The following is a 26,908-nucleotide window of genomic DNA, read 5'->3' on the forward strand; positions in this document are numbered from 1 at the left end:
TCAATAAGTCATCTAATAGGTGTACAGTCTAGGGATAAGGATTTATCTCAAATTATGAACTCCAATTCTATTTATAGAACACCAAAGTGGTTTTTCCTCTGGAGGCTCTCTATCAAGTTTTTACTTCGTTGCCATATTGTTATGTCATTTACATTATGTTTACTGAGATGGATCTCAGCTAACTTAACTGGTAAAGTCATTGAAAAAGAAATTTGAGGTTCAATCTCTGCCTACACTAAAAACCGATTGATGTTTTGGTTTTATGATAAAAAGCTATCATTAGAAGCAGACACCATAGGTTAAAACAATCTCTTCAAAAAAAAAAAACATTTTGTTTATTGAAGTACTACTTTATATATGATGGTATGTTGGGTTGTGATAATAACCTGTGTTAATATTGATTACATAATCCAGTAAATTGGCTTAAATAATTTAATTTGCTGCTCAATAATTAAGGGAATAAAACAGAGTCTAAATCTTTTATCTCACTCTTCCTGTTTTACTATATACTCCACAAATAAAAATATTTCACATGATCATCTACTTTATTAAATGCTAAATTTGTCTTCAATTATTTCAATTTCCTAAAATGAATAAATAAATAACTCATCATATTTAGGTAATTGAAATAATAGAATGCATAAATTTTACATTTAATAAAATAGATGAATATGTAACATATTTTTATTTGTGAAATATATTGGGAGCAAAAAGAGTAAAATAGAAAATTTGGACTCAAAGTGCACCTTGTGTGGACAGCGTGATCAGCCGACTCATATCTTATGGGATTGCCCGTTTGCTAGAAATGTTTGGGCCTTGATGCGTGGGAAGCTGCAGAAGAGTAGATCGGGGGTTTTAAGTTTCTATGAGCTAGCACAAATGATGATGACGCGGCTAACAACCTCAGAGCTGGAGACTTGGGCAATGGTTTCGTGGTCTATATGGAATGCCAGGAACAAGTCCCATTTTGAGCAGGTGCAGACTCCTCCTTGTGTGATTTTTAAAGGTGCTTCGTCTCTTCTGGAAGAGTACAAGAGACTTACTGGGGGCATTTTCCAACCGATGAGCTCTGTTGTGGGTCTCATCCCCTTTTTATACTTTTTTGTCTCTGTTTTCTTTTTTTCAGAATTCTTTCTTTTTTTTTTGGTTTTTCCCTGAGGTTGATAGCCACTGAGTTGGTTCTTCTAATTGTACGACCTTCAGGTGCTAAATCGTTGTATTCTTTTTTTAGAGTTAATATACTTCTATCGTTTTACTGTCAAAAAAAAAAATTGGACTCATTAAAACATAGTAATTCTTACATGGTATCCATTCCACAAATGTGAGGTATTTCCAAAGACTCAAATAACGACATTCACTTTAATTGCTAAGTTGGAAATAAGTGAATGTTAATGATTAACAATTAACATTGGATCAATCAACCTATCAAAAAAAAAAAAAAAACATTGGATCAATCAAAATGAATATTCTTTCATAGTTTTCAAAAGAATATCCTTGACAAACAAACAAAACTAAAAAACTTTCACAAAGCAGACTTACACTTTGATGAATCAACAATTAAACAATGGAAACAAAAAATTTACAAAAAGAGTCAGAAAATTCCCGCCATTCGTGCCCAAGACACCAAATAATCTAGTTGACAACCCTGCAGTTCTTCCTGACCTCACCGTTTCTTCCTGTGAGAACACCAATAGAACCCATTTTCACCATTGCTGCCGCAAACTTGTTAGCCCAAGCTGCATCATTTCCTGCATAGTTCCTCACAATCCCTGCCGTTGCACGGCTACTCAAAAGAGTTTGATCAGAGGTCAACAAGCCATGATGATTCATCAAATCTTTGTAGTACTTATTATCAAGCTTATTTGGTGTAAGAACATCCAATGGTACTGTAGGATCACGTCTATTTCCGGAATTTGATGGTCGGGGACACTTGGCTTTTGATTCCCTTGCAAATTTGCGGTCCATTGTAGGGTCTTGCGGATGTGTTGCATTGAAAGAGTATAACCGATTTGAGAATGAAGAACAATGTGACACCCCTATAGAATGTGCACCAGATAGTGTCACCATTTCATCAAGACTAAGGCCTTTTCTTGCAAAGTTATCTTTGAGTTGCTTGGTATTGAAGGAAGGTGATGGAAGGTTTTGGGTAGGCTCATTTTCACGCGATATCCTGCCATCACGGCGTCCCGATGGCACTTTGTAATTTATTCCTCCAACTTTGTAGGCACTGTCACGTGCAGCAAATGCTATAATGTCTGCACATGAGACTTTTTTTGGGCATCGAGCTTCAAGTTCTGCCTTTGCCTCATCAATTATTTCAAAGCCTCTCAAGCTTGGATTGTTGGCTCTACTTGCCTTCTCTGCTGGGTTTCCAGGTGTGGAATCAAGTAAGATAGAGGCATCACAACCCTAAAACAAATAACATGAAAATTATGATTAGTTTCAATTGATGACAACGAGAGTAATATAGACTTTGTGCTAGAGAAAATGGTGTATTTAATTTTTATTGAGAGACTTAAAATATAGTTGACAAAAAAACGAGAGAAGAAGCTATACTCTAACAAAACAGTCATGGAAATGCATTCTAATGAGGGCAGCAGCTATGACAGGATTCCTTGACACAGCTTTGTTCACAGCTTTTCTCACAATTGCTTCTGCAGAAGGACAACTTGTCCTATAAAAGCCCACTTTCAGTGATGCTGATGAGACAGAAGCCATGGTAGATATAGTAAGAAAGAAAATCAAGCAAAAGTATAGTGTAGGCATCTTCATTGTACAACCCAAGAGACCTTTGTGTGAGACAAAGAAAGAGTAGGAAACAAAGTAATCAAGAGCAAAGTAAGAAATGTATGTGTAACAAAGAAAGATAATGTAAGAGGAAGATATTGAAATGAGGTGATTGAGATGAGGGAAATGGTTGATGTTAAGTGCATATTTATAGGCAGAGAAAAGGAGAAGATGGTGCCGGCTGCTTTTACCTTCTTCTTCTTTTGTTCAGAGAAAGGGCTGCTTTTTAAAAGTCCATAATTATTAATTATAGCTGCTGCATGAAAAGCAGTGAAGCTTGAAGCTGACTAATTTTGAACAGTTCCATGTCGGCCAGTCCCTATGTCCTTACTGCTTGGTTTGAATTACAGTACACTCCCTTACAGTCTTCTATGTCCTAATATTGTAGGCCAGGTTCAGAATCGTATTGGGCTTTTCTTTTTCTTTTTTGTCTTACAAAGATGTCGACTGACAATGAAAAATCACAAAGAGCATTTTAACTTAAAATGGATTACCTCATCTCATTCATCAAGAAAGCTAAGTGTGTAACAGTTAAATTATCAAACAAACAATGGCAATAAAGAACGAAGATAATATATTATCTTCAAGAAAGCTAAATAAAAGTGCCTTTGCATCATTTATAAAATAAATTCCAATACTATTTGTCACCATCTGAGAAAAATGTTAGTTACATCTATACTATATCTTAAAATAAGTGACTAATCCAATTACAATTAAACACATTTGAAGAAGTCATTCAATAAAATCCATATCAGATGGGTCTTACAGTAAAGTTGGTTCATCAATTTTACTATTCGGTATTGTTTTTGACAGCCACCTTATACAGCTAACCAATAAATAAAGTAATTAACAAAAGAACAAAAGAGTTAAGTTAGCAACCAGACAAGACCACCGGACAAAGTTTGACCAAGTCAGCAATGCAGCCCTTTAATTGGCTAAGAACGCATGTATTAAATCCCACATAATACGACCTTCCCAGAAGGGCAATCCAATAAAACAATTATTCGTTTCTTGTCCCTATCTCTCAAGGCTTTGGGATATTTGTACAATATTATCTCATTGGGAACTGTGTTTTTTATCTAAATATTGTCCAGATGAAGATGTCTCAACTCTCGAAGATAAGTATGGGTTTTTAAGAGCATTTGTAGCCGTTGAGCTAAAAAGTTATAATGTTATTTTAACTCCATTAATATAGTAAAAAGGGCTTATAACAGTGGAGCTAAATCTATAAAATTTAGCTTATTTGCTACCGTGCACATCTATTTATAAATGTGCATTGTAACACTCATCTAAAAAATAATAATAATTTTTTAATTCCACTACCGAATAAAATAATAAAACTCATCTTATTTTTTTCATTCTTTTATTCCATTTCTTTACCGTGCACTCAGATTACTCATCTCCCTCAAACACTCATCTCCCTCACTCATCTCTCTCACTCCATCAAGCACTCATCACCGTCGCTGTCCCAGCCCCAGCCCACGCCGTCCGTCGCCGTCCCAGCCCAACCCAGCCCATGCCGTCGCAAACTCTCATCTCCCTCACTCATCTCTCTTACTCCATCAAGCACTCATCACCGTAGCCGTCCCAGCCCCAGCCCATGTCATCCGTCACCGTCCCAGCCCAACCCACGCCGTCACAAGCTCTCATCTCCCTCACTTATCTCTCTCACTCCATTAAGCACTCATCACCGTCACCAATCGCCAATCCTTCATCGCTGATCTTCATTGCCCAATCCTTCATCGTCGATCTTCATCGCCGATCCTTCATCGCCCAGTCCTTCATCGCCGATCTTCATCGCCCAGTCCTTCATTGCCGATCTTCATCGCTGTCCCATCTCTGGGTTTCATGATGGTGGTTTGGCTGGATTTCATGGTGGCTGTGGGCGGTTGTTCTTGGTTGGCCGTGGTGGTGGATCAGTTTGTGGAGTTTTTATTGTAGTGAGATAGAATATTTTATTGTAGTAGATATATTATTTTATTGTGATGTTTATATTATTTTATTGTGTTAAAGGCTAAAATAGATCCACTGCTGCAGCATGTATGTAGGTAAAATAGATAAAGTAACTTTTGGTGGAGCTAAAAATTTGTCAATTTCAGTTTATTTTTATTATTATTTATAAGTTTTATTGTATTTTTGGTATTATTTATAGGTTTCACGGTACGATTCAGTTAACTTTTACTTTTACTTATAGTATTTTCAACAAAAAATTTTCAATTTTAACTAAATAAATTGTTCCTAAACAGACACTAAATTTAACGACATAAATAATTTAACTTTTTTTTTACACAATTATTGAGTGAGCATATATAATTGATACGTAATTGGTGTTACACCAATCACTGCAATCTTAGCCAGTCATAAAAAAAAATGTCCCTACACCTAACGACTACTCTTGTGGATAACCCCAATGCTTCTGGTAGTAGGAACTAGGAAGTATGAACTCCATCCTTTCACAAGTGATCATTGTTGAGTGTTGAAAATGTTGTATTTGAAGATGATTCAAAACAGTTTGTGATTCTCTACAAAATCCATTATCAGCTCAAGATTTGTTGACTCCATTATATGACTATCTAAATCATCTTTAAATAATTTTTTCTTTTTCTTTTTTTGGGAATTTGTTTGTCATTAGAAATATAAGTTTTTGTCTCATATCGTTGCTCATTAGGCCACCTCTTGTAATTAAAAAGGACCAAGTTTATCGAATTGGACCAGATGGACTGCAATGAACCAAAATAGATTGAATTAAGACCAAACTATATTGAAATGGACCGAAATGTTGCGTTGATGTGACTCAAGAATCAAGAGAGCATAACAATGATATATGTTACACTTCAGTCTTCAGATATTATATAGATATAGATATGTTGATGTCAGAATTATTAGAAAACGTGGTTCCAAACTCCAATTTCAAAATGAAAGAAACCAAAATTATGTTTTGGAGTTTACAACAATCCAATATATTCAATCTAGTAAGCCTCATATTCAGAAGATTATGAATTCGTAAATGACAGTTTTATGGGAAATAAAATCTATCATTGACCTCGGATAAGGACAAGTGATTGGATCTCTCCTTTGCTCACAAGATTTCAATTGAGGGTTAAAAAAAATTGATTGACACTCAGATAATTGAAGGATCACTAGTGAACACAGAGTGTTTACAACCATGTCATGCTTACTGGAAGACATGATTTCCAATTTTAAAACGAAAGAAATTTTTTTTTTTTTTTTTTTAATGTTTTTAGAGTTTACATTTTACAACAATCCACTCTTCTCAATCTTTTGCCTTAAAGGAAGCCTCATGATAAATTATTCCTGGCACACATTCAAACAAGTTCTTTTGAAACAGACTGACACATGTTGACCCTCAGTAGCAAAAATTATTGTGGAATTAGGCTGCAGCCATGACGCAGTCTGTCGCCTGTTTGTAGATTCCCGTCATGGTCGCCTCAGGTCCATACACCTGCAACAAAAACATCAAAAAAGTTCAGCCAAAGAAATAAATGTAGAGAAGTATTCCATATTTCAATCCTCAAATAAAAAGGGGAAAGAAAAGGGTAAGAAAACCTGGTGGATTTCATCCACCAATATAGGTATCAGTTAAAAGTTTTTCTTTTCACATATGAAGCTTTTGCTGACAGCACCACTTTTTACTTGGTGTTCTTAAAGTTTATGGATAAGCTACAATTTCAGGTTTAGTACTAATGTTATATGAGGTTTTAAGATAAATCATGCCACTTAGGAGCACCTTTCACATTACTACTGCAAATTGCTCTTAAGCAATAAATCCAACCTTAATCAGACAGATCTGTCTGATTAAGGTTGGATTTATTGCTTAAGAGCAATTCTAGAATGCCTACTCTCTAGAATTCCTACTCTCTCTCTCTCTCTCTCTCTCCAAAATAAAAAAGAAATATATCAAGTGAAATTGCCCCATGCAATTTTCAATCTAAAAAGTCCCAAAACTTTTAGCCATTTGCAGTAAGTTGCTCAGCCGCCTACAGATTTATTAGACATAAGGTTTCCAAAAAAAACACCACCATTTCATACCTCAATGGGTACTCCGAGTTCCTCTCCCAAAGCACGCATCTTTGCCAGATCAGTCTGGTAGTTTGGACCAACTCTACGAACATAGATGTGCATTCTTGCTGCTTTTAATTTGGACTCCAATCACACAAAGGGAGAGAATTAATTGTTGAAAAACAAACTAACACTTATTGATGCATGTGATAGATTGATAATGGTAAATAAAAGAATAATGATAATAGTGAACCTAGATGAGAACTAGTATAAGTTTGCTAACTCAACTATTGTGAATCCTTAATAGGGTAACTCCCCACACAGTGGTACAGGCGAGCCCCCGAGATCGGGCTACCCCGTCTGAGGCCATCTGGCGCCCTGCCCGGGGTGTAATATATCCATAAAGGCCCCTATTTTCTCTTTCTCAAAAAAAAAAAAAAAAAAAAAAACTATTGTGAAAAATGTTGTAAATTTTTTTGTGTATTACTAATCTTTTTTTTCTTTTTTTTTTTTAGAAGTGTAACATTCACAATATTTTTCATAACAAATACTAAGTGTTAAGTTGCTTCTTGTTTTCTATTTGAACCCACCACTATAATTATTTTTTTACCATCAATAACAGGCTATATAACGTATTTGTTGTAAACGTGTAATGTAAAATATTATAGATATAACATTTCTCTCTCTTTTTTGTTTGTTTTTCATTTGATAAAAAAATATTATTTTATTTATTAATTATAAATAACCTTATTGGTTAAAATTTGGGGGCATGTTTCTTACTTGGGCCTTAAGCAACGACATCAATCAGCCGGCACTGCAACTAGCTCATTGGAGGTATTTAGAATAGAAGAGTTCAAGTGGCCTAAGGCTGATTATGTGGTCACGTCAGTAAGTCATCCAATAAGTGTAGAGTCTAGGGATAAGGATTTATCTAAGATTATGAACTTCAATTCTATTTATAGAGAACCTCGTAGTGGTTTTTCCTTTGGAGGCTCTCTATCAATTTTTTACTTCGTTGCCATATTGTTGTGTCATTTACATTATGTTTACTGAAATGGGTTCTAATTTGCTCAAATAGTAAAATCTCTGATGATTGAATAAGAGATCTGGGGTTCAATTTCCGCCTACACCAAAAATCGAGATTAGTGTCTTGGTTTGATTATAAAAAATTATCTTTAGGAACAGATGCCATAGATTGAAATAATCTCTCAAAAAAAAAAAAACATTTTGTTTACTAAAGTACTACTTTATATATGATGGTATGTTGGGTTGTGATAATAACCTGTGTTAATACTGATTAAATAATCCAGTAAATTGGCTTAAATAATTTAATTTGCTGCTCAATAATTAAGGGTTTAAAACATAGTCTTTCTTACATGGTATCCAATCCACAAATGTGAGGTATTTCCAAAGACTCAAATAACGGCATTCACTTTAATTGCTAAGTTGGAAATAAGTGAATGTTAATGATTAACAATTAACATTTGATCAATTAAAATGAATATTCTTACACAGTTTTCAAAAGAATCTCCTTGACAAACAAACAAAACTAAAAAACTTTCTCAAAGCAGATTTTCACTTTGATGAATCAACAATTAAACAATGGAAACAAAAAATGAACAAAAAGAGTCAGAAAATTCCCGCCATTTGTGCCAAAGACACCAAATAATCTAGTTGACAACCCTGCAGTTCTTCCTGACCTCACCGTTTCTTCCTGTGAGAACACCAATAGAACCCATTTTCACCATTGCTGCTGCAAACTTGTTAGCCCAAGCTGCATCATTTCCTGCATAGTTCCTCACAATCCCCGCCGTTGCACGGCTACTCAAAAGAGTTTGATCAGAGGTCAACAAGCCATGATGATTCATCAAATCTTTGTAGTACTTATTATCAAGCTTATTTGGTGTAAGAACATCCAATGGTACTGTAGGATCACGTCTATTTCCGGAATTTGATGGTCGGGGACACTTGGCTTTTGATTCCCTTGCAAATTTGCGGTCCATTGTAGGGTCTTGCGGATGTGTTGCATTGAAAGAGTATAACCGATTTGAGAATGAAGAACAATGTGACACCCCTATAGAATGTGCACCAGATAGTGTCACCATTTCATCAAGACTAAGGCCTTTTCTTGCAAAGTTATCTTTGAGTTGCTTGGTATTGAAGGAAGGTGATGGAAGGTTTTGGGTAGGCTCATTTTCACGCGATATCCTGCCATCACGGCGTCCTGATGGCACTTTGTAATTTATTCCTCCAACTTTGTAGGCACTGTCACGTGCAGCAAATGCTATAATGTCTGCACAGGAGACTTTTTTTGGGCATCGAGCTTCAAGTTCTGCCTTTGCCTCATCAATTATTTTAAAGCCTCTCAAGCTTGGATTGTTGATTCTATTTGCCTTCTCTGCTGGGTTTCCAGGTGTGGAATCAAGTAAGATAGAGGCATCACAACCCTAAAACATATAACATGAAAATTATGATTAGTTTCAATTGATGATAATGAGAGTAATATAGACTTTGTGCTAGAGAAAATGGTGTACTTAATTTTTATTGAGAGACTTAAAATATAGTTGACATAAAAATAAGGGAGAGAAGAAGCTATACCCTAACAAAACAGTCATGGAAATGCATTCTAATGAGGGCAGCAGCTATGACAGGATTCCTTGACACAGCTTTGTTCACAGCTTTTCTCACAATTGCTTCAGCAGAAGGACAACTTGTCCTATAAAAGCCCACTTTCAGTGATGCTGATGAGACAGAAGCCATGGTAGATATAGTAAGAAAGAAAATTAAGCAGAAGTATAGTGTACGCATCTTCATTGTACAACCCAAGAGACCTTTGTGTGAGACAGAGAATAGAAAACAAAGTAATCAAAAACCAAGTAAGAAATGTATGTGTAACAAAGAAAGATAATGTAAGAGGAAGATATTGAAATGAGGTGATTGAGATGAAGGAAATGGTTGATGTTAAGTGCATATTTATAGGCAGAGAAAAGGAGAAGATGGTGCCGGCTGCTTTTACCTTCTTCTTCTTTTGTTTCACAGAAAGGGCTGCTTTTTTTTTTTTTTTTTTTTTTGAGAAATAAGGGCTGCTTTTTACAAGTGCATAATTATTAAGGGTCCGGTTAATGTGTGCCCTATTAAGCTTTCTGTTTTTGGAAATATTTTCTCAAAAATTGAAAAAGTTATCATTATTTTTTCAATTCTCAAAAAAAATTTTTCTAAAAATGAAAATTAATGTGTGTCCTTAAGACACACATTAGTAAAATCCAATTATTAATTACAGCTGCTGCATGAAAAGCAGTGAAGCTTGAAGCTGACTAATTCTAAACAGTTCCATGTCGGCCAGTACCCCTATGTCCTTCCTGCGTGGTTTGAATTACAGTACACTCCCTTACAGTCTTCTATGTCCTAATATTGTAGGCCAGGTTCAGAAACGTATTGGGCTTTTCTTTGTCTTTTTTGTCTTTCAAAGATGTCAACCGACAATGAAAAATCACAAAGAAGTTTATAACTTAAATGGAATACCTTATCTCATTCATCAAGAAAGCTAAGTGTGTAACAATTAAATTATCAAACAAAAAATGGCAAAAAGGAATGAAGATGATGGTAAAACAAATTCTCATATGGGTCCCAAAATAAATAAATAAATGTGCCTTTTCATCATTTATAAAGTAAATTTCAATACCATTTGTCACCATTTGAAAAAAATGTTAATTATATTTGTACTATATCTTAAAATAAGTTACCAATCCAATTACAATTAAACACATTTGGAGAAGTAATTCAATAAAATCCATATCAGATGGGTCTCACAGTAAAGTTGGTTCATCAATTTTACTATTTAGTATTGTTTTTGACAGCCACCTTGTAGCTAATCAATAAATAAAGTAATTAACAAAAGAACAAAAGAGTTAAGTTAGCAACCAGACAAGACCACCGGACAAAGTTTGACCAAGTCAGCAATGCAGCCCTTTTATTGGCTAAGAACACATGTATTAAATCCCACAGAATACGACCTTCCCAGAAGGGCAATCCAATAAAACAATTATTCGTTTCTTGTCCCAATCTCTCAAGGCATTGGGATCTCTGTACAATATTATCTCATTGGGAACTGTGTTTTTGTTCTAAATTTTGTCCAGATGAAGATGTCTAAACTCTCAAAGTCATAAGTATACAATAAGTTTAGTGACATAAAATTATAATTGATTATTAATGGATTATTATTTTTTCTTAAAATTTTTCAATTCTTTATAAAATTTTTCTTAAAATAAATTATTAATGTATACTCTAGGGCATATATTAACAAGATTCAATTAGAGATAATCTAACTTTTTTTTTTTACACAATTGTTAAGTAAGCATATTATAATTAATATTTGATTGGTGTTGCACCAATCACTGCAATCTTAGCAAGTTATGAAAAAAAAAGTCCCTAATCCTGAGTACTATTCTTGTGGATAACCCCAATGCTTGTGGTTGTAGGAAGTGATCATTGTTGAGTGTTGAAATTTGTTGTATTTAAAGGTGATTCAAAAACAGTTTGTAAGGCTCTACAAAATCCATCATCAGCCCAGGACCTATTGGCTCCATTCTATCACCCTGTCAAATCAGCTATAAATTCCTTTTTCTGCTGGGAATTTGTTTGTCTTAGAAATGGAAGAGCCTGTTTGGCCAACCATTTTTCATCACTCAATTCCCATCACTCATCATTCATCACTCAATTTTTCACACCCGTTTGGCATTATCACCCAATTTTCATCACTCAATATTTTTCACACTATTTATGGGCCCATACCTGTCAGTCGGTGTAACTTTTTTTCTCTTTTTTTTTTTTTTTTTTTTTTTTTTTTTTTTTTTTTTGTTTTCAGTACCCAAACTCATCGAAGCTAAAAAAAAAAAAAAAAAAAAAAAAAAAAAAAAAAGTCAAAAGTTATGGCTGTGGGTCCCTCCATGTGTATTTATTTACAAAAATGCCATTGAGTTATGAGTTTTGGTTGTTTTCAGTTTCCATAACTCATAACTCAAAAATCAGAGAATTGAGTGATGGAAACAGAGTTATCGTTTGGCCAAACAACCTTTTTGCTATGGGTCCCACCATTTTTGAGTTATGAGTTATGGAAACTGAGAATTGAGTTATTAAATTTGGTTGGCCAAACAGCCTCTAAATTTCTTTGTATCTTAACTTTGCTGGTTGAGTGTTTACATCCGGTTTCTACCAAAAAAAAAAAAATCATTTTACCATTTCAAAAGCTATTTTATTATATATATCATAATATTTTACAATATACCTAACATTCCAAATTTTATTTTACCATACTACACATTAAAATAATATAAAAATATTTCTTACTTCTCTCTCTAATCTCTATTTCTCTTACTACACATTAAAAAAGTATTATTTAGTTTTACAATTGTGCTACAGTTGTGATGGTACTATAGCACAATTGTAAATTTTTTTGGATTTACAAGTCCGGGTAATGGGGGTTTTTAGAGCTTTGATGCTAAAACTTACCAACACATGACATTTGGAAGACCCAATGTGAATGCAGCCTGCCTCTTGTAATTGCTGGGAATTTGTTTGTCATTAGAAATGTAAACTTTTTATATCATTACTTTGTTTGTTAGGCAGCCTCTTGTAATTAAAATAGACCAAAGTAAATCTCATGGACCAAAGTGGACTCAATTATAGATCGAACGGACTAAAATGATCCAAAATGCTAAGCTAATTTAGCTCAACAGACTATAGCAACAATAAATACTACCTATGCAGACACAATTAACATTATTTTTGAGCAATTATTTATAGTCTTTGAGCAATGGGGAGATGTTGAGGAACCAATTGGCATACATTTAGGGCACTGGCTGTTGTATATGATTATACACAAGCTTTTGGGCATGGTCTTTGAGTGATGCATTTGTACAAATTTTGAATTTTATTCTGCCTCCTTATTGTAATTTCCTTTTGATCATATTCACATCATTTCTTTTCTTCCTTTTGAGTAACACTCTCTTCCTTTTTCTCGAACATACAAATGAAGTTAGTTTTTGATTCTCTTGTGAAGTCCACTAAAAGCATATAACTCTCTTCCCTTTTCTCAAACGTGCAAATGAAGGTAGTTTTTGATTCTCTTGTGAAGTTCATTAAAAGCATATAACTCAAGTTGTTGGTAAGCAAGAATTTATTTCTTGCTTGCTTGTGTTTTTGTTCTTTCTTTGTTTCCTTTTCTTTTAAGTTGGAGAATGAATTTATATTTTTGATACGATAGGATACACCATATGTAGTAGAAGTCATTAATGAGTTCTTCATGACCTTAGTTCTAGCAATATTGAAATTGAGGCTAACTTGGAGGTTTTTCCTAGTGTGTTTTGAAGCCAAAATTGGATTCTTCTTGCTATAAGTATTAATAGTTGCTTTTGAAAATTTGTTCATATATATGCATGTTTTTCTATTATTATTCATAAACGGTAAATTGCTATGCTTGCTTAAATTTGTCATTTTGATATTAAATGTAGTAAATTTTTATTGCACTTGGATTAATACTATAATTTTTGTGAGATATTACCACTAAATAGTTTGCTTTATGTTACTATATTCTTGGATCTATGCTTTTATTTAATATTTATTTATAAGTTAATCCCATGCAAAATTTCAAAATAATAAGTTGCCATTTACTGTTAAATCTATAAGGTTAGCTGTTTACTACAAATTTTTTTGTCAAAATTTTTGTTATGTATATTGGATATTCACTATTGCAACATTTGGGCACTTTACATCCTAGACTTCCAACGAATTTCTAGTTACGTGAAAATCAAACATCCATAATTTGCTTAGATTCTACACGATCCAAGGGAGGATCAGAAACCTAACATCCAAATCTTCCATGAGATTTATAGTATTATGTATATCAAACATCCATGATATGGGTAGGTAGTACACTATTCAAAAGTTTGGATACCTGAGATCTAAAACTTCCAAGTGATTTACAGTATTGTGCATATCAAATGTTCAGGATTTTGGTAGGTATACACAATGCTAAGGAGGCTTAAATGTCTAATATCCAAACATTCTAAGTGATTTCCAATATTGTGTATATCAAATATCCATGATTTGGATTGGTTATTTACAACCCTAAAGAGGTTTGGATATTTAATATCCAGACATTTTAGGAGATTATTAGTATTGTATATATCAAATGTTTACGATTTAGGTAGGTGATACACAATTCTTAGAAGATATGGATATTTGACACTAGATATTCTAGAGAATCTGCAGAGTTGTATACATCAACATCCATGATTTGGTTAGGTGTCAAACTCATTAGTTATCCTGCTAAGTAATACATAACTACAAAGACAATTAAACCAAAAATTCATCACACTAGTTTACAACAACTCAAATAATATAGAAGAATGACCATTTGCCAAAAAAATACATCATCACAATCCTCAAATGGTGATACATTAACTAAAAAAATACAAAATACATCAACATACATTATAAATGCATTCACAACAAAACAACATCACAACTCTCAAAAGGCAATACATCAAATTAATACATATTTCCCACATGGTAATTTCTTCTTTGGAAACCTCACACTACACAATGTACAAGAGGTTGGGAAGCCTAATCTCAATACCTTTCAAAGAATATCCGATATTGTTGGTATTAAATATCTACTATTGGGAGGTTTGGATACCCTACACTATACATTGCAAAAGCTTGGAAATTTGATCTCCGATGCTCCATAGAATACCAATATTTAGGAAAAAAAAAATGAAAGTTTTTTCATTTTCAAAAGTTCATCTCCGTATGGTATAAAGTAGTGGGAAAAATATAAGTATTCTTATTTTCACATGTTCATCTCCATATGATGTGAAGCAGTTGGAAAAATGAAGGTTTTTACATTTTCAAAGGTTCATCTCCATTAAAAAAAATGTTTCTTCAGTTTCAAAAATTGATCATCATATAGTGTACATTACAAGCAAAGCATGCAAACCACCCCAATACTACGGCTTAACTATAAGGGTTTGTTTGGTATGTTGTAAATTTGTAATAGCTCCTGTAATGAAATAATTATTCATGTATAATAGCAATTCGGTTATTTGGTTGCATCATTATTATATGTATTAGTTATTACATAGGAATAACTATCCTTTAAATTGAAGAATAGCTATTTCTCTTTAAAATTGATGTAAATCTAATAGCTATTCCTTAGTGTATATAATAGGTTTTAAAATTAACATATTTCCAAAAATATAAGGATATATTTGGTAACTGTTTTTTTCCCTTATTTTTTGTTTCCAAAAACAATTTTCTATTTTTGAAACTAAAATACTTGTTTGGCAACCTAAAATGGACAGAAAACAAAAACTATTCTCAAAACTCAATTTGTGAAGAAAATTGAAAACATACATAAGTCTAATGACCATTACAATTCAAGTAACCCATAAGATACGCTATCTTTACATACAAGCCCAACAATAAGAGAAAAACAAATAATCTTTTTAATAATAATAACACAAAGGCAAAGAATCTTCCAACTCTGGGACAACAATATTGCTATCATTTTTCATCTGCTGCTTTCTGAGGTAGCTGCACAACAGTTAAAACAAGGACAGCAATTGCAGCAAATAAGCCAAGGACAGTCAATGGGCTCCTCTCTGTAGACGCTCACAGTTGAAAAAAAGAACTCGGTGAAATAATTTGTTCCTACTCCCTATATTTCCTTCCACGTTGCTTAACCCAAACCCAAAAACTCTTTTAAACTTTTTTCTTTCACTTTTTTCTCATCCACTCATTCACTTCTTCCTTATCTTCTTATTTTTCTTTTTTCTTTTACTTTCCTCCACACAAAGCCTCACACACTCCACCACATATTAGTAAAGGACTTCAAGATTTTCAGAACTAGATCTTCAACCGGGGCTGCCTTGTTGTTGTTGTCGTCTCCAGCTGACTTATTAGGCAAAGAACGTAGCTGATTTGCAATATCACGGCCTTGAACAAGCTCTTCTATTGCCTTTTTTTTGCTAGAAGGTAAGCTCTCAAGCCAAGTGGTTTCAAAAAGCACACTTGGAAGAAAATAAGCTGACTTTTGTGGCTTGTCCAACCACCTCTTTAATGAGGTGTTTTATCAAGTGTGCGCTGGTGCTATGATGCACCCAACAAGTTTCTCTGCTGCGTTTCTTATTTTTCTTTCCGTTTGAATTCTTTTTAACCCCTGAACTTTTCGTCATTTCATTTCTTCCTCTTGTTCTTTTTCATCTATTTTTCTTCTCTAGGCTGCAGCAATCTGCAAAATCTCCGTGGACTTTTCAGTTGGATTCTTTGTTTTCGTCAAAATGGTAAAGTCTCTGTTTAAATGTTTACTTTATTTGTAGTTTTTACATGTCTGAAATGATGTTCTGGCCCTTAATGACCGAAATTTGCATTAAAAAGCCCAAACATTCTGAAACACGCGGCATTTTGTATCGGTATGTTTCCAGGGTTTAGTACGCTGGTTTGGCGACCACTACGCTATACATTTCGACCTTACCGGCATTCACTTCTTTTTACTAGAACAAGTTATTTTTACAACCGATTTCATTTTATTTCTTGATCAATCATGGATGGCTTACCGCTTATGTTCTTGTTGAAGTGCTAATTGCTAAGGACCTTTAGGAGGTGTCCGACTCTGTGCGCCATATGTTCTATGTGGCTTCCACCTTGTGGATCTTTACAGCGAGATTGAAACTCGCATGCCACGTGGTGCTCATCAACATGCATAGATCTATCTAGGAGATTTAACTGTTTTTTTTTTTTTTTTTTTTTTTTTGGCAATAATCCTAAAAACACAGCGAATTGCCCTATACATACATATACATATACATATATATATATATATATATATTTTTTTTTTTTTTTACGTTTGAGGCCACATGTCATGATAAATAGATAAATCACCTCAACAATTTGCAATTTTTTTTTTCCTTTTTCTTTTTCACACATGAAGCTAATTATGTCAGGGTAAACCTGCACAGGAGAATGAGATCTTCTTGGAAGCAGACCTATTGCAAGAAATGATTGATCACCAAGCCCGATCTCAAGAAATTAATGAACACGGAGCTGATTGGATAATCAACGGCTGTAACATACCCACGGAGCTAAAATCCTTTCTGGACGATCAAGGCCACCCCATAAAAGAACAGAAAATAAAGGTATGTTTGGTATGCTATAATAGCTCCTGTAATGGAATAGTTATTCATGTATAATATCAATTCAGTCCTTTGATTGCATCTTTATTACATGGATTAGTTATTACATTGAAATAACTATTCTTTAAATTGAAGAATAGTTATTCTTCTTTAAAATGGATGAAATAGCTATTTCTTAGTACATATAATAGGTTTTAAAATTAATATATTTCCAAAAATATAAAGTTTTCTCATACATCATCTTTTACAAGCTTTCCATATGTAACAACTAAACTTATGAATAATAATAGTTATTCTATTACAATATCTTCAATTCCTATTAATAAAAAATATTATTTCTAATGTAATCTACATTCAGTGTACCAAACGTATCCTAAGCGTACCGACAGTCACTTGTCCGAAAGTCCCGCCAATGCTGCGAAAAAGAAGCAACGAATACTTTGATCCCAAGATTCTCTCTTTCGGTCCTTACCACCATGGCAAACCAGAACTCCAGGAAGGAGAGACGCACAAAACAAAATTCATGCTGGAGTTTATTAAAGAATCTGACAAATCGGTTCAGGAATTTTACAGTGAAGTACGTAAAATGAATCGTGACAATAGAGCTTGTTATGTTGATGGTTCAACGAACAATTATGATGATAATAAGTTTGCATTGATGATGCTTCGAGATGGCTGTTCCATTCTATATCTACTGGACCTCGTACTAAATAATACGACTAAAATAGGAGAGGTCTTTGCAGATCGTAGAGACATACTTCCGTATATACTTCCTGACATGATTTTGCTGGAAAACCAAATTCCTTTTGCAGTTTTGGAACTTTTGATGAGCCTTAGAAACAATAAAAATGTATGGCCAAGAATGATCAAGTCATTCATTTATTTTGTTCTTTGGGGAATATTAGAGAAGACAGTTACTGGAGACGAGAATGAGGAGGCATCTTCATTAACCAAAGTTAGTGATGATGCAAGTAGAAGGAATCATCTCCTTGAACATATATATAAAAAATTAACCAAAATTAGGAAAAAGGAGAGACAGAATGAGGATGCAAGTACAATGGAGCCAGAGTTTGATTATGCAAATTTTTTTCCGTCATTCAATTCTGTTATAAAACTTAAAGCTAAGGGGATCCATTTCAGGCCTATCAATTCTAGTTTTCTTCGTCTAGCAAAAATTGGAAAATCAATTTCTCTACGAGATGTAGAATTCAGTCCTGGCTTCCTCCGCGCAGAGCTTAAGCTTCCCCCCCTCATCCTTGATCCTGCTAAAATAAAACTGTATAACAACTTGGCAGCCTTTGAATGGTGTCCTCCTACGTCCAATGATGCTGTTCTTACATCTTACATCAGTTTCCTGAATACACTCATTGATAGTCCCGATGATGTGAAAGAGTTGCGGTCCAAGCGTATACTTCTCAACAATGTAGGCAGTGACGAAGAGGTAGTTAAAATGCTTAGAGAGATTACCACGTGTGAGAGGCAGGATGTTACATTTTACCACAATGTTAGAAAAGCTATTGAAAAGCATTATAATAGCCAGATAAGAACTTGGGAGGCTGAGATAATTTACAAATATTTTAGCAGCCCATGGACTGTCCTTGGCTTATTTGCTGCAATTGTTGTCCTCGTTTTAACTGTTGTGCAGACTTGCTTCACTGTCCACCCTGTAAAATAAAAGTGAATGGAATCTATTTGCAGCTACCTCAGAAGGCAGCAGATGAAAAATGATAGCAATATTATTGTCCCAGAGTTGGAAGATTCTTTGCCTTTGTATTATTATTAATAAAAAGATTATTTGTTTTTCTCTTATTGTTGGGCTTGTATGTAAAGATAGCGTATCTTATGTGCTACTTGAATTGTAATGGTCATTAGACTTATGTTTCTCAACTAGTTGGGCACATTTTACATTGTTGTAACTTGTTTCTCTTTATTTCCATTTGTTACATTTCCCAGCTTCTAGTTTCATCAGTGTTGTTGTTGTTGTGTGTGTGTGTGTGTGTTTTTTTTTTTTGGTGAGATAAAATCTTGTTTTTCAGTACATAAAGATGATCTTTTGATGAAATCTTGTGCATGCATAACAAGCTAAGCTCGTAAATGCACTACGTCATTAATATGGAGGTACTATGCCAAATTCAACATATGATATACACAACACAAGCGATCAAACTATTTGAGATTTTTTAGTTTTTATGGGTTTTTGAATTTTTCAACACACTAAAAAACAAAGCAATAAAGTAAGATTAAAAAAAAAATGCATATAAAGAGATGCATAATGCAAAAATGCATGATAATGAAGCATTTGATGCATGAAGGGTCCTACAAAGATTGAAAGAATCAAAAGAGCATAAGTTCAACCATAGGAGCCTTTCCTCATCCAAATGGAACGATTGTTTGGAATGAGTGTCTCATGAGAAGTGAGACGAGGGATGGAAAAATGACAATCGGTTATGCACATAGACAAGGAGGTAAGAGCATTAACCACATGCTTTAACAACTTACAACTTGCAATCAAATCCGGTTTATCTTGCAAAGCACAACTTCCAAGAAGCTCAAGTTTCTCTTTTCTTTTGCTTCTTTTAAGAATTTGAAACTTAGAGTAATGAGGTCTTAAATGATCAAAGGCACCACAATGATGACAAACAATATATTTAAATCTACTAGGCTTTTTAGGGAGGGATCTAGCATCATGATCTTGTTCTCTCTTCAACATGGAATATTGAGGTCTTATGTGACCGATCACACATAATGGTGGCAAGTAGGAACAAACTTAGATCCACTCAATTCCTTAGGATGAGACCTAAATGAAGGCTTAGGCTTAAGAGTCTTTCTCTCTAATTTTTGGTCTCTTTTGTATGGAGGAATATATACCGATTTGTTTTTATAGGAAGAACTCAAAATAGGCACAAAATTGGGTCTCACAACATGATTGCAACAAATAATTTCTTCCTTTTTAGCAATAGGTCCAGTAATCAAACACTTAACTTGCATATTAAGAGATTCATTTTCACATTTAAAATCATCAAGAAGTTTGTTAGACAAAACAAGTTTAGCATCCAAGTCTACATTCAAACTCCTTTAGTTTTTCAAGAGAATGTTCAGCAAGTTTCTTATACTTTTCAACCAATTTGTTGAATTCATTGAGCTTTGCAATCAAATCATCCTCTTCGCAAATAAATTTACTCAAATTCTCATGAAACTTCTTTAGCCTTTTTTTTCAAGAGTTTGACATTTGGAATATTAACAAAACTCATAGATTCATGTAACATGTCATCACGATCATAAGGATTAACACTCATAGAGGCATTTGCACAAACACATAGTATGTTACAATCAATAACATTCATAGAAGCATACAAAGCACTATCTATGGCAATAAACACAAGGGGTTAAGGATCAAACTCAGGTAATTAAACCAATACAAGTCTACCCATTCTGATACCAATTGAAAGCTCGGATTTGTGCAAAAACATACGAGCTTGTTTAGACCCCAAATAAAAAATTACAGTTATATTGCTTTTACTCAAACTTAACAAAGTGCGGAACAAGAGTAAATATGCACAATGAACCGATTACACTACTCTAAGCCATATCCATCCACAATTAACAATAAACTGAAATCTTAAGAGTAAGGTAAGATAGATGCAAACACAAGATAACACCAAGACATGTTATTGAAGAGGAAACCGAAGAATTTGGCAAAAAACCTCTTCGTGACCCTTCAAGTCGAAATCGATCCACTAGTGAATAAGTTAGAATACATGAATAACAAAAGACCCTCCAAACCTAGTCTACTCCATATACTTGAGCCTTCCAAGCTCCTACTACCTACAAACTTCTCAGACTCTTGTCTTCTCTAGCTTTCCAGATTTCGTAATTTATCTCGATTGCATCCACCACTAAATGGCTCATTCCAATACTTCTCAACAATACCAAAACCTCACTTAACACTTAGACCTGGTGTGATAAATGTTTGAGCTATGAACCTCTCAAGGATGTAGAGATGGAGAGATAGGAGTTAAGGAAAATCACAAGGAAATGTGTAGATGATTGTAGATATAACAATCTCTAACTCTCAAGTGTATTAGCTAAAGTTTTCTCACTAAAAGGCACTCCTTACAATTCATGGGTAACGATGGTATTTATAGTATGGATAAAGAATTTGGTAAAGTAACTTAACTTTTTGCCTAACAGAACGTTTTGCAGGTACTTCGCAGGATGACTCTTCTCGTGAAACACTCGCGAACTTTATTGCTTGGTGTGACTCTTCAACTTCCAGGCATGTGCTTCACACTTGGCCTTTTCACTGGTTGCTTCTGCGAGCTACTTGTGAGCTAGTTGTGAATTGCATTGATTCATTTTTTGAAGCTTGATTCTTCACCGATCTCTCACACCCATCTCTTACAAATAAACTTACATACATACAAGGAAATGATTGAAGAAATTACAATCAAATTTAGCATGGAATTAAAACCAACATAAGCTAGATGGAAATCACAACTTTACAAAAGCTAAAAGAACAAATAATATAAATGGATGAAAAGCCCATCCATCTTCTCGATCATCTGAGGACAAAACTCTTGGGCAAACCACAACTGGAATCTTATATGATTCTGAAGGGAAAAGCAGTCCAAGATTGGCAATCCTATTGCAACATTCAGGAGCTTAAAGTAGCAGGTATCCATATGAAACGTAGTGACAATAGTTGTTTGCGTAACATACATTTTAGTAAACAAATCCTTCACTTTGGGCACCTTTATCTTCCACCAATTATTGTGGATGACTCAAAAAGGCCGAAGTTCTTGAACTTGATAGCCTACGAAATGTGTCTGGATTTTGAAAATGATTTTGGGATCACGTCTTACATATCTTTTCTTGATTCACTGATTGATGAAGCCAGTGATGTTAAGATGTTACGAAAAGCACGGATACTCCACAACCTCCTTGGTAGTGATGAAGAAGTGGCTCAGCTCTTCAATAAATAAGATTTTCACCGACTTGGTGCCTAAGCCCTATATATATCTGAATGTCAAGTTGTAGATTCAGGGATTCTATGACTTCAAATGTACAACATGGATGGCTCAATTCATCCACGACCAGGGGCGTAGCCAGGAATACATACTTGGGGGGGCCGAGTTGTAACAGAGATATACTAAATATAATTCTTAAGTCTATTGGATACAAAATTATCAACTTTCATATATTATTATATACTTGAACATGTTGGGAATTCAACCGAAATTCCAATCCTGTGAGAAACAAAAAAATAGAGAAAACAAAATGCCAAAAGTAAAACAATCACACGCACATGACAGTATTTACATGGTTCGGCAATTTGCTTACGTCCACGGAGTTGTAGGAATTTCACTATTATCAAAGAAAATTACAATGTGCGGCTACAGTGTTTTTCTTTCTCAAAAACAACAATAAGACAACCCTAATCACCATAAAAACGGCTTTTATATCCTGCGCACAGAATTCACAATGGGCTATAAAACGAGCCAAAAATTTTTTGTCGGCCCAAGCCTCCGCTCCATGGACTAAGCCTCAGTAAATCTCCCATTATTCGGGTCAGGTTGGGTCATCAACAGATCAAATCATGCCTGACGATGATTTTTCATGGAATAAAATTCATCCATTATCATATCTATAGTGAAATTCCCTGCAATTTCCTTCTCTATATAAACTATCATATTATCTGCTAAAAGCTCATCCTCCATTCTATTGCGAAGTCTTGTTTTTAACAACTTCATAGTTGAGAAAGCTTGTTCTACAGTTGCTGTAGAAACAGGAAGGGTCAAAATCTCCGTTCTACAGTTGGTGTAGATAAATCTTCTCCTTGAAAACTCTAAACTTGTGTAAAGGAAAGCTCTTCTAAATCTCACAAGAGATTTACACAAACCACAAATATGAGCAACACTAAAACGTGGCTAGGGTTTGCCTTTTATACTTAGGACAAATAAGAAACCCTAAAAACGTTTTAAAACAAATAGGGCTGAGTTGGACGAATCTGCAGAAAAGCAATCTGCCCGAGCTTCGATCGGTCGAGCCTAAGCTTCGATCGATCGAGCCAGGCCGAAAGCCACAATGCTTCCTGCTTTCACTCGATTCCAACTTTACATTCACACACAACTTGGAGCTAGCTTTAAATACTTCTAAACACATTGTTTTGATCATGGTTTGCCAACAATACAAATTAGAGTTCTAAATACATAAAATTCTAAACTTTAGAACCTAACAAATACATTAGTGGCTAGTTATTCACAAGCCGTAATCGCTTAGAAAATTTGTGGAAAAGTGACAATCGGTCACCATTTCCACAATAACTGTTGAACGGTAAGGAATTTTTAGACACAACCAGAACGTATTAGGAAGTAGACATTTGGTGCTTGAATTTGAACACAAATTTTGTATTTTTTTGATGGAAATTTAGATAGTTATTTCTGTTTGAACATGTCCCACTGAGTTAGCCGAAATACAGATTCCAATTATGTGCCGATGGTGGGACATAAAAATGGAAGTTTAACGATTCGCTCGTGAATTTGGCTTGGAAATATTTTTCATATATCGCAAGGTCAATAATCTTGAAATCAAATGTTGGGTAAAAAAGACGTTAGTGTCCAGTTATTCACGAGCCATAATAGCTTAGAAAATGTGTTGAGGATAAATTCAACCTAAACACACCTTCTCTTTAAGGGCTCGAATTATCCCATTGAACGTAGCAGCAACATCAGTGAAGTTAGCAGTACCCCCTCCAATAAGAAGGGCTCTCTTACGACCATCAGGGTCTGCAGTAGCACACTGCAAAACCATAAAGCATAAATTGTTGTACAATGTAGACATTGAAAGAAGTTGAAGTTCCAAAAGAAGCCAAAAATAATGTAATCTCTTACATCAATAACAACTCTTGCATATTGCAACACCTCGTCCTCATTTGGAGCTCCACTATACTCTGCATAGTTACCAAGCTCCTGTGCATAACCCAAATCGCCAACCTAGTTGAAAACAAAGGAAAAATAAGTCACAGAAGCCCCCACAGCTTCCAACAATCACTGTTAAAAAGTGCCACATCACTAAAACTTTTTTCTTTTTTTGGAAAGTTGCACACACACCCATTGGGTCTCAAAACCCAAGACCTCATGCTCCAACCTATCATTATGGAAGGAGGAAGTGTCATTTGAGCTAGAGCTCATTGACAGCTAAAACCTTTCAGCAGAGATGAGATTATGACAAGAATGGTAGGTGCACTATAGGGAATGATATTGGGGGACTCACAGTGTCAGCATATATAACACTAGCACCACCTCCAGCGACCATTGTCCAGATGCGTCCTTTTGGGTTCAACACAGTGAATTTCAAAGATGAACTCGTCTGCAATGTTAACAAAAAGAATATGATTTATTCATTCCTTCCATTCTGTTGAAAGGCAGAGAGACTTGATGAGTACTAAATATGAACATGAGATGGACACATGAATGCAATTACCTTTTCATCCAAGGAGTGAATGAAACTTTCTGTAGGGTTCAGGACTCTTCCAAAAGGCAGCGGAAACTCGATGTTACCCCACCTGAATGTATAAAAATACGTCCACAAGACAACACACATTGCAAAATTGATGGTTCCAAGGTCAATTAATAATTTCTTGAAAAACAAACATCAAAAAAGGCATACTTCTTAAAGTTCTTAAATGCAGCAGTATCATCCAATTCTCCCCTCATATCCAAGGGATATGGCTCCCCATTCACTAGTGTAAACGGATTCATCTCTATGAAACTGAAGTCAAGATCTATGAGAAGAAAATAAAACAGTTAGAATTGAAAAACATCACTTTTAAGAATATTTCCCAAAAAAGTGCAAGTGATGACCAAAAGTGAAAACAAAAACGAAGAAAGCTCTCTTTTTTCATAACAGAAATTATCATTCAACTTTTATACAGAATAAGATACTACTAAAATTGAAATTAGTTTCTATCCATTAAGATGCCAAAGTAAGACAGCATATAAATTTGAACAAATAAAGTTTGATGAAGTCATAAATCAGAAGTCATGTTATTTCTCAAGTTCCATAAATGTGGAAGACGACTGCAAGCAGTTTTCTATCTTTAAGCATTTCGTACCTTGAAACACTTTAAACACGCCAATTATGTAGTCGCCAATTTTCCCCCGAACCTAAGTAAAATAAAAGTAGAGTCAGTGCATGGCAGAGACAACAAGAAAGCAATACTAAAAGAAAACAAAACTAATCATTAAAAAAAACTGTACTGAAAGACTATAATTATGAGAAACTTGAAAATCAGGGAGATTTCATAGGATCTAAGTGCATTAAATGTGTCAGCAGGGTGTGTAGATGGAGGTTCATTGAAGTTAAACAGCTTAGTGACTTCTCAGATTACTCATCATTTGAGATCAACTTTCACAAAATTTTGTGGAAATTATCACATCTGGAACATGAAATGATATATTAGAAAACTATACCTAAACTCACCTCCAAAGGAAGTGTAGCTATCAATGGAGCACAAGCCTCCAGTGTGATAGGCTTTTCAGTTGGAAGGAAGATAGTTTTAACCTGTACAAATCAAATACGTCGTCGCTATTTTGACATATAAACACACCAATCATAGAAGAGATAAAAGAGAACTACAAGATGAACGGTGTGTCAATACTTTATCCCAGTTCTCTTCAATTTCAATACCCCCACATTCCGAAAAGCTAATGGTGCATCCAAGCCTGTCAGAGACTATAGAGAGGTAATATTCTTGGTCATGGGGAACAAAGGGCTCAACAATGAATGTAGTTATCGGTGACTTGCAACCGCCCATCTCAACCTAAAGAAGATCCAATACCCACATCATCAGATTAATAATCACACAAAAATAATAATCAGAACAATACAGCAGATATGTCTTGCCCATCACCTCAACACCAAGGCGAGCTTTCACAAACTCAGCAACTTGAGCTAAATCCAAGTTCAGCGCCACCAAGCCACTCTTTCCACGCTTCCCAAACAACATGTCGGGCTTGACTACCAATCTGGTGGACGAAAGCCATGGCTCTTGGTTTGTTAATTCAGCAAAGTCTGTTGCTTCCGTCACCTAAACAATAAACATGTTCATTTCTTACACAACCTTTTACCAACATATATTCTTCTTTATATTTAATATCAGCTTAATCAAATATTTACAACAAAATACCAACACAATTTAAATCACACACATTTTAATATCACAAAGGACAACCTAAATTCAAAACGCAGTTTTTATTATTATTATTATTGGTAAGTAACACACACATCCAGTGGATTTTAAACCCACAACCACACACTCCACTTTACTCTTTTAAGGCAGAGCTCAATGTCTATTCCTTAGCCTGTGCATTTCTTGAAGTAATCACATACTGGCAAACACATAAAATTGAAAATCTTTGAAATGAATACAATAAATTCAATGTTATAATACAAAATATGTTTAGTATCATTGAAATTGAGTATCACATTCATACATACACACCAAAAATTGAGTATCATTGAAATTGATATCATAAATTCAACGTGATATGCAATAATAACATACCAAGGACTAATGCTTAGCCCACGTTTTTTTTCCTGAGGAATGATATAACTACATACTATACATACAAACACATTGAGTAGCCTCGGATTGAATCTCATTACTTCAAATGGTAGATAATAAAGTATATTGTTTAGCCCATGTTTACTCCAAAAATACCACATACATAAGTTACATACACATACATACATACATCGTTTAACAGAGCTAGACCAACAACACGAACATCAAAAACTTACCTTTCTACAAACTTCTCACTCAACATTCTCCAAATTTTGACTTTAACAGTTCAAATTCAATGATTTCAAATCTAAATTTTCTCCGTGCGCGCGCGCACACACATATTATA

General features: G+C 34.5%; 5 protein-coding genes across 7 annotated transcripts in view; 1 reads left to right on the forward strand and 4 right to left on the reverse strand.

Annotated features, from left to right (window-relative positions):
- Positions 1 to 26,908, reverse strand: part of LOC126716655 (peroxidase 5-like) — a 93,984-nt gene that overhangs the window by 12,879 nt on the left and 54,197 nt on the right. The window lies entirely within an intron of this gene.
- LOC126716662 (peroxidase 5-like) lies at positions 1,453 to 2,926 on the reverse strand. Its single transcript, XM_050417591.1, has 2 exons — positions 2,557 to 2,926; positions 1,453 to 2,409 (listed from the first exon to the last, which is right to left on the reverse strand). Exons 1-2 carry the CDS (start codon positions 2,770 to 2,772, stop codon positions 1,633 to 1,635), a joined length of 993 nt encoding a protein of 330 aa, XP_050273548.1. The 5' UTR covers positions 2,773 to 2,926; the 3' UTR covers positions 1,453 to 1,632.
- Positions 5,943 to 26,111, reverse strand: LOC126716654 (ATP-citrate synthase alpha chain protein 2-like). Its single transcript, XM_050417584.1, has 11 exons — positions 25,909 to 26,111; positions 25,657 to 25,818; positions 25,479 to 25,559; positions 25,111 to 25,162; positions 24,666 to 24,780; positions 24,480 to 24,561; positions 24,270 to 24,365; positions 23,888 to 23,989; positions 23,678 to 23,795; positions 6,838 to 6,953; positions 5,943 to 6,250 (listed from the first exon to the last, which is right to left on the reverse strand). The coding sequence occupies exons 1-11, from the start codon at positions 26,002 to 26,004 to the stop codon at positions 6,179 to 6,181; spliced, it is 1,092 nt and encodes a 363-aa protein (XP_050273541.1). The 5' UTR covers positions 26,005 to 26,111; the 3' UTR covers positions 5,943 to 6,178.
- Positions 8,275 to 9,754, reverse strand: LOC126716661 (peroxidase 5-like). The gene is made up of 2 exons (XM_050417590.1): positions 9,406 to 9,754; positions 8,275 to 9,254 (listed from the first exon to the last, which is right to left on the reverse strand). Exons 1-2 carry the CDS (start codon positions 9,619 to 9,621, stop codon positions 8,478 to 8,480), a joined length of 993 nt encoding a protein of 330 aa, XP_050273547.1. The 5' UTR covers positions 9,622 to 9,754; the 3' UTR covers positions 8,275 to 8,477.
- On the forward strand, positions 15,534 to 18,884 carry LOC126716650 (UPF0481 protein At3g47200-like). Of its 3 annotated transcripts, none has more exons than XM_050417571.1 (4): positions 15,534 to 15,840; positions 16,086 to 16,148; positions 16,809 to 17,000; positions 17,356 to 18,884. In XM_050417571.1, the coding sequence occupies exons 2-4, from the start codon at positions 16,146 to 16,148 to the stop codon at positions 18,670 to 18,672; spliced, it is 1,512 nt and encodes a 503-aa protein (XP_050273528.1). In that variant the 5' UTR covers positions 15,534 to 15,840; positions 16,086 to 16,145; the 3' UTR covers positions 18,673 to 18,884. The 3 variants fall into 3 exon arrangements, with proteins under 3 accessions (XP_050273528.1, XP_050273529.1, XP_050273530.1); XM_050417572.1 differs by having other exon boundaries at positions 16,824 to 17,000; XM_050417573.1 differs by having other exon boundaries at positions 15,538 to 15,840; positions 16,827 to 17,000.

Source organism: Quercus robur, chromosome 3, assembly GCF_932294415.1.
Source record: "Quercus robur chromosome 3, dhQueRobu3.1, whole genome shotgun sequence".
NCBI lineage: Eukaryota > Viridiplantae > Streptophyta > Magnoliopsida > Fagales > Fagaceae > Quercus > Quercus robur.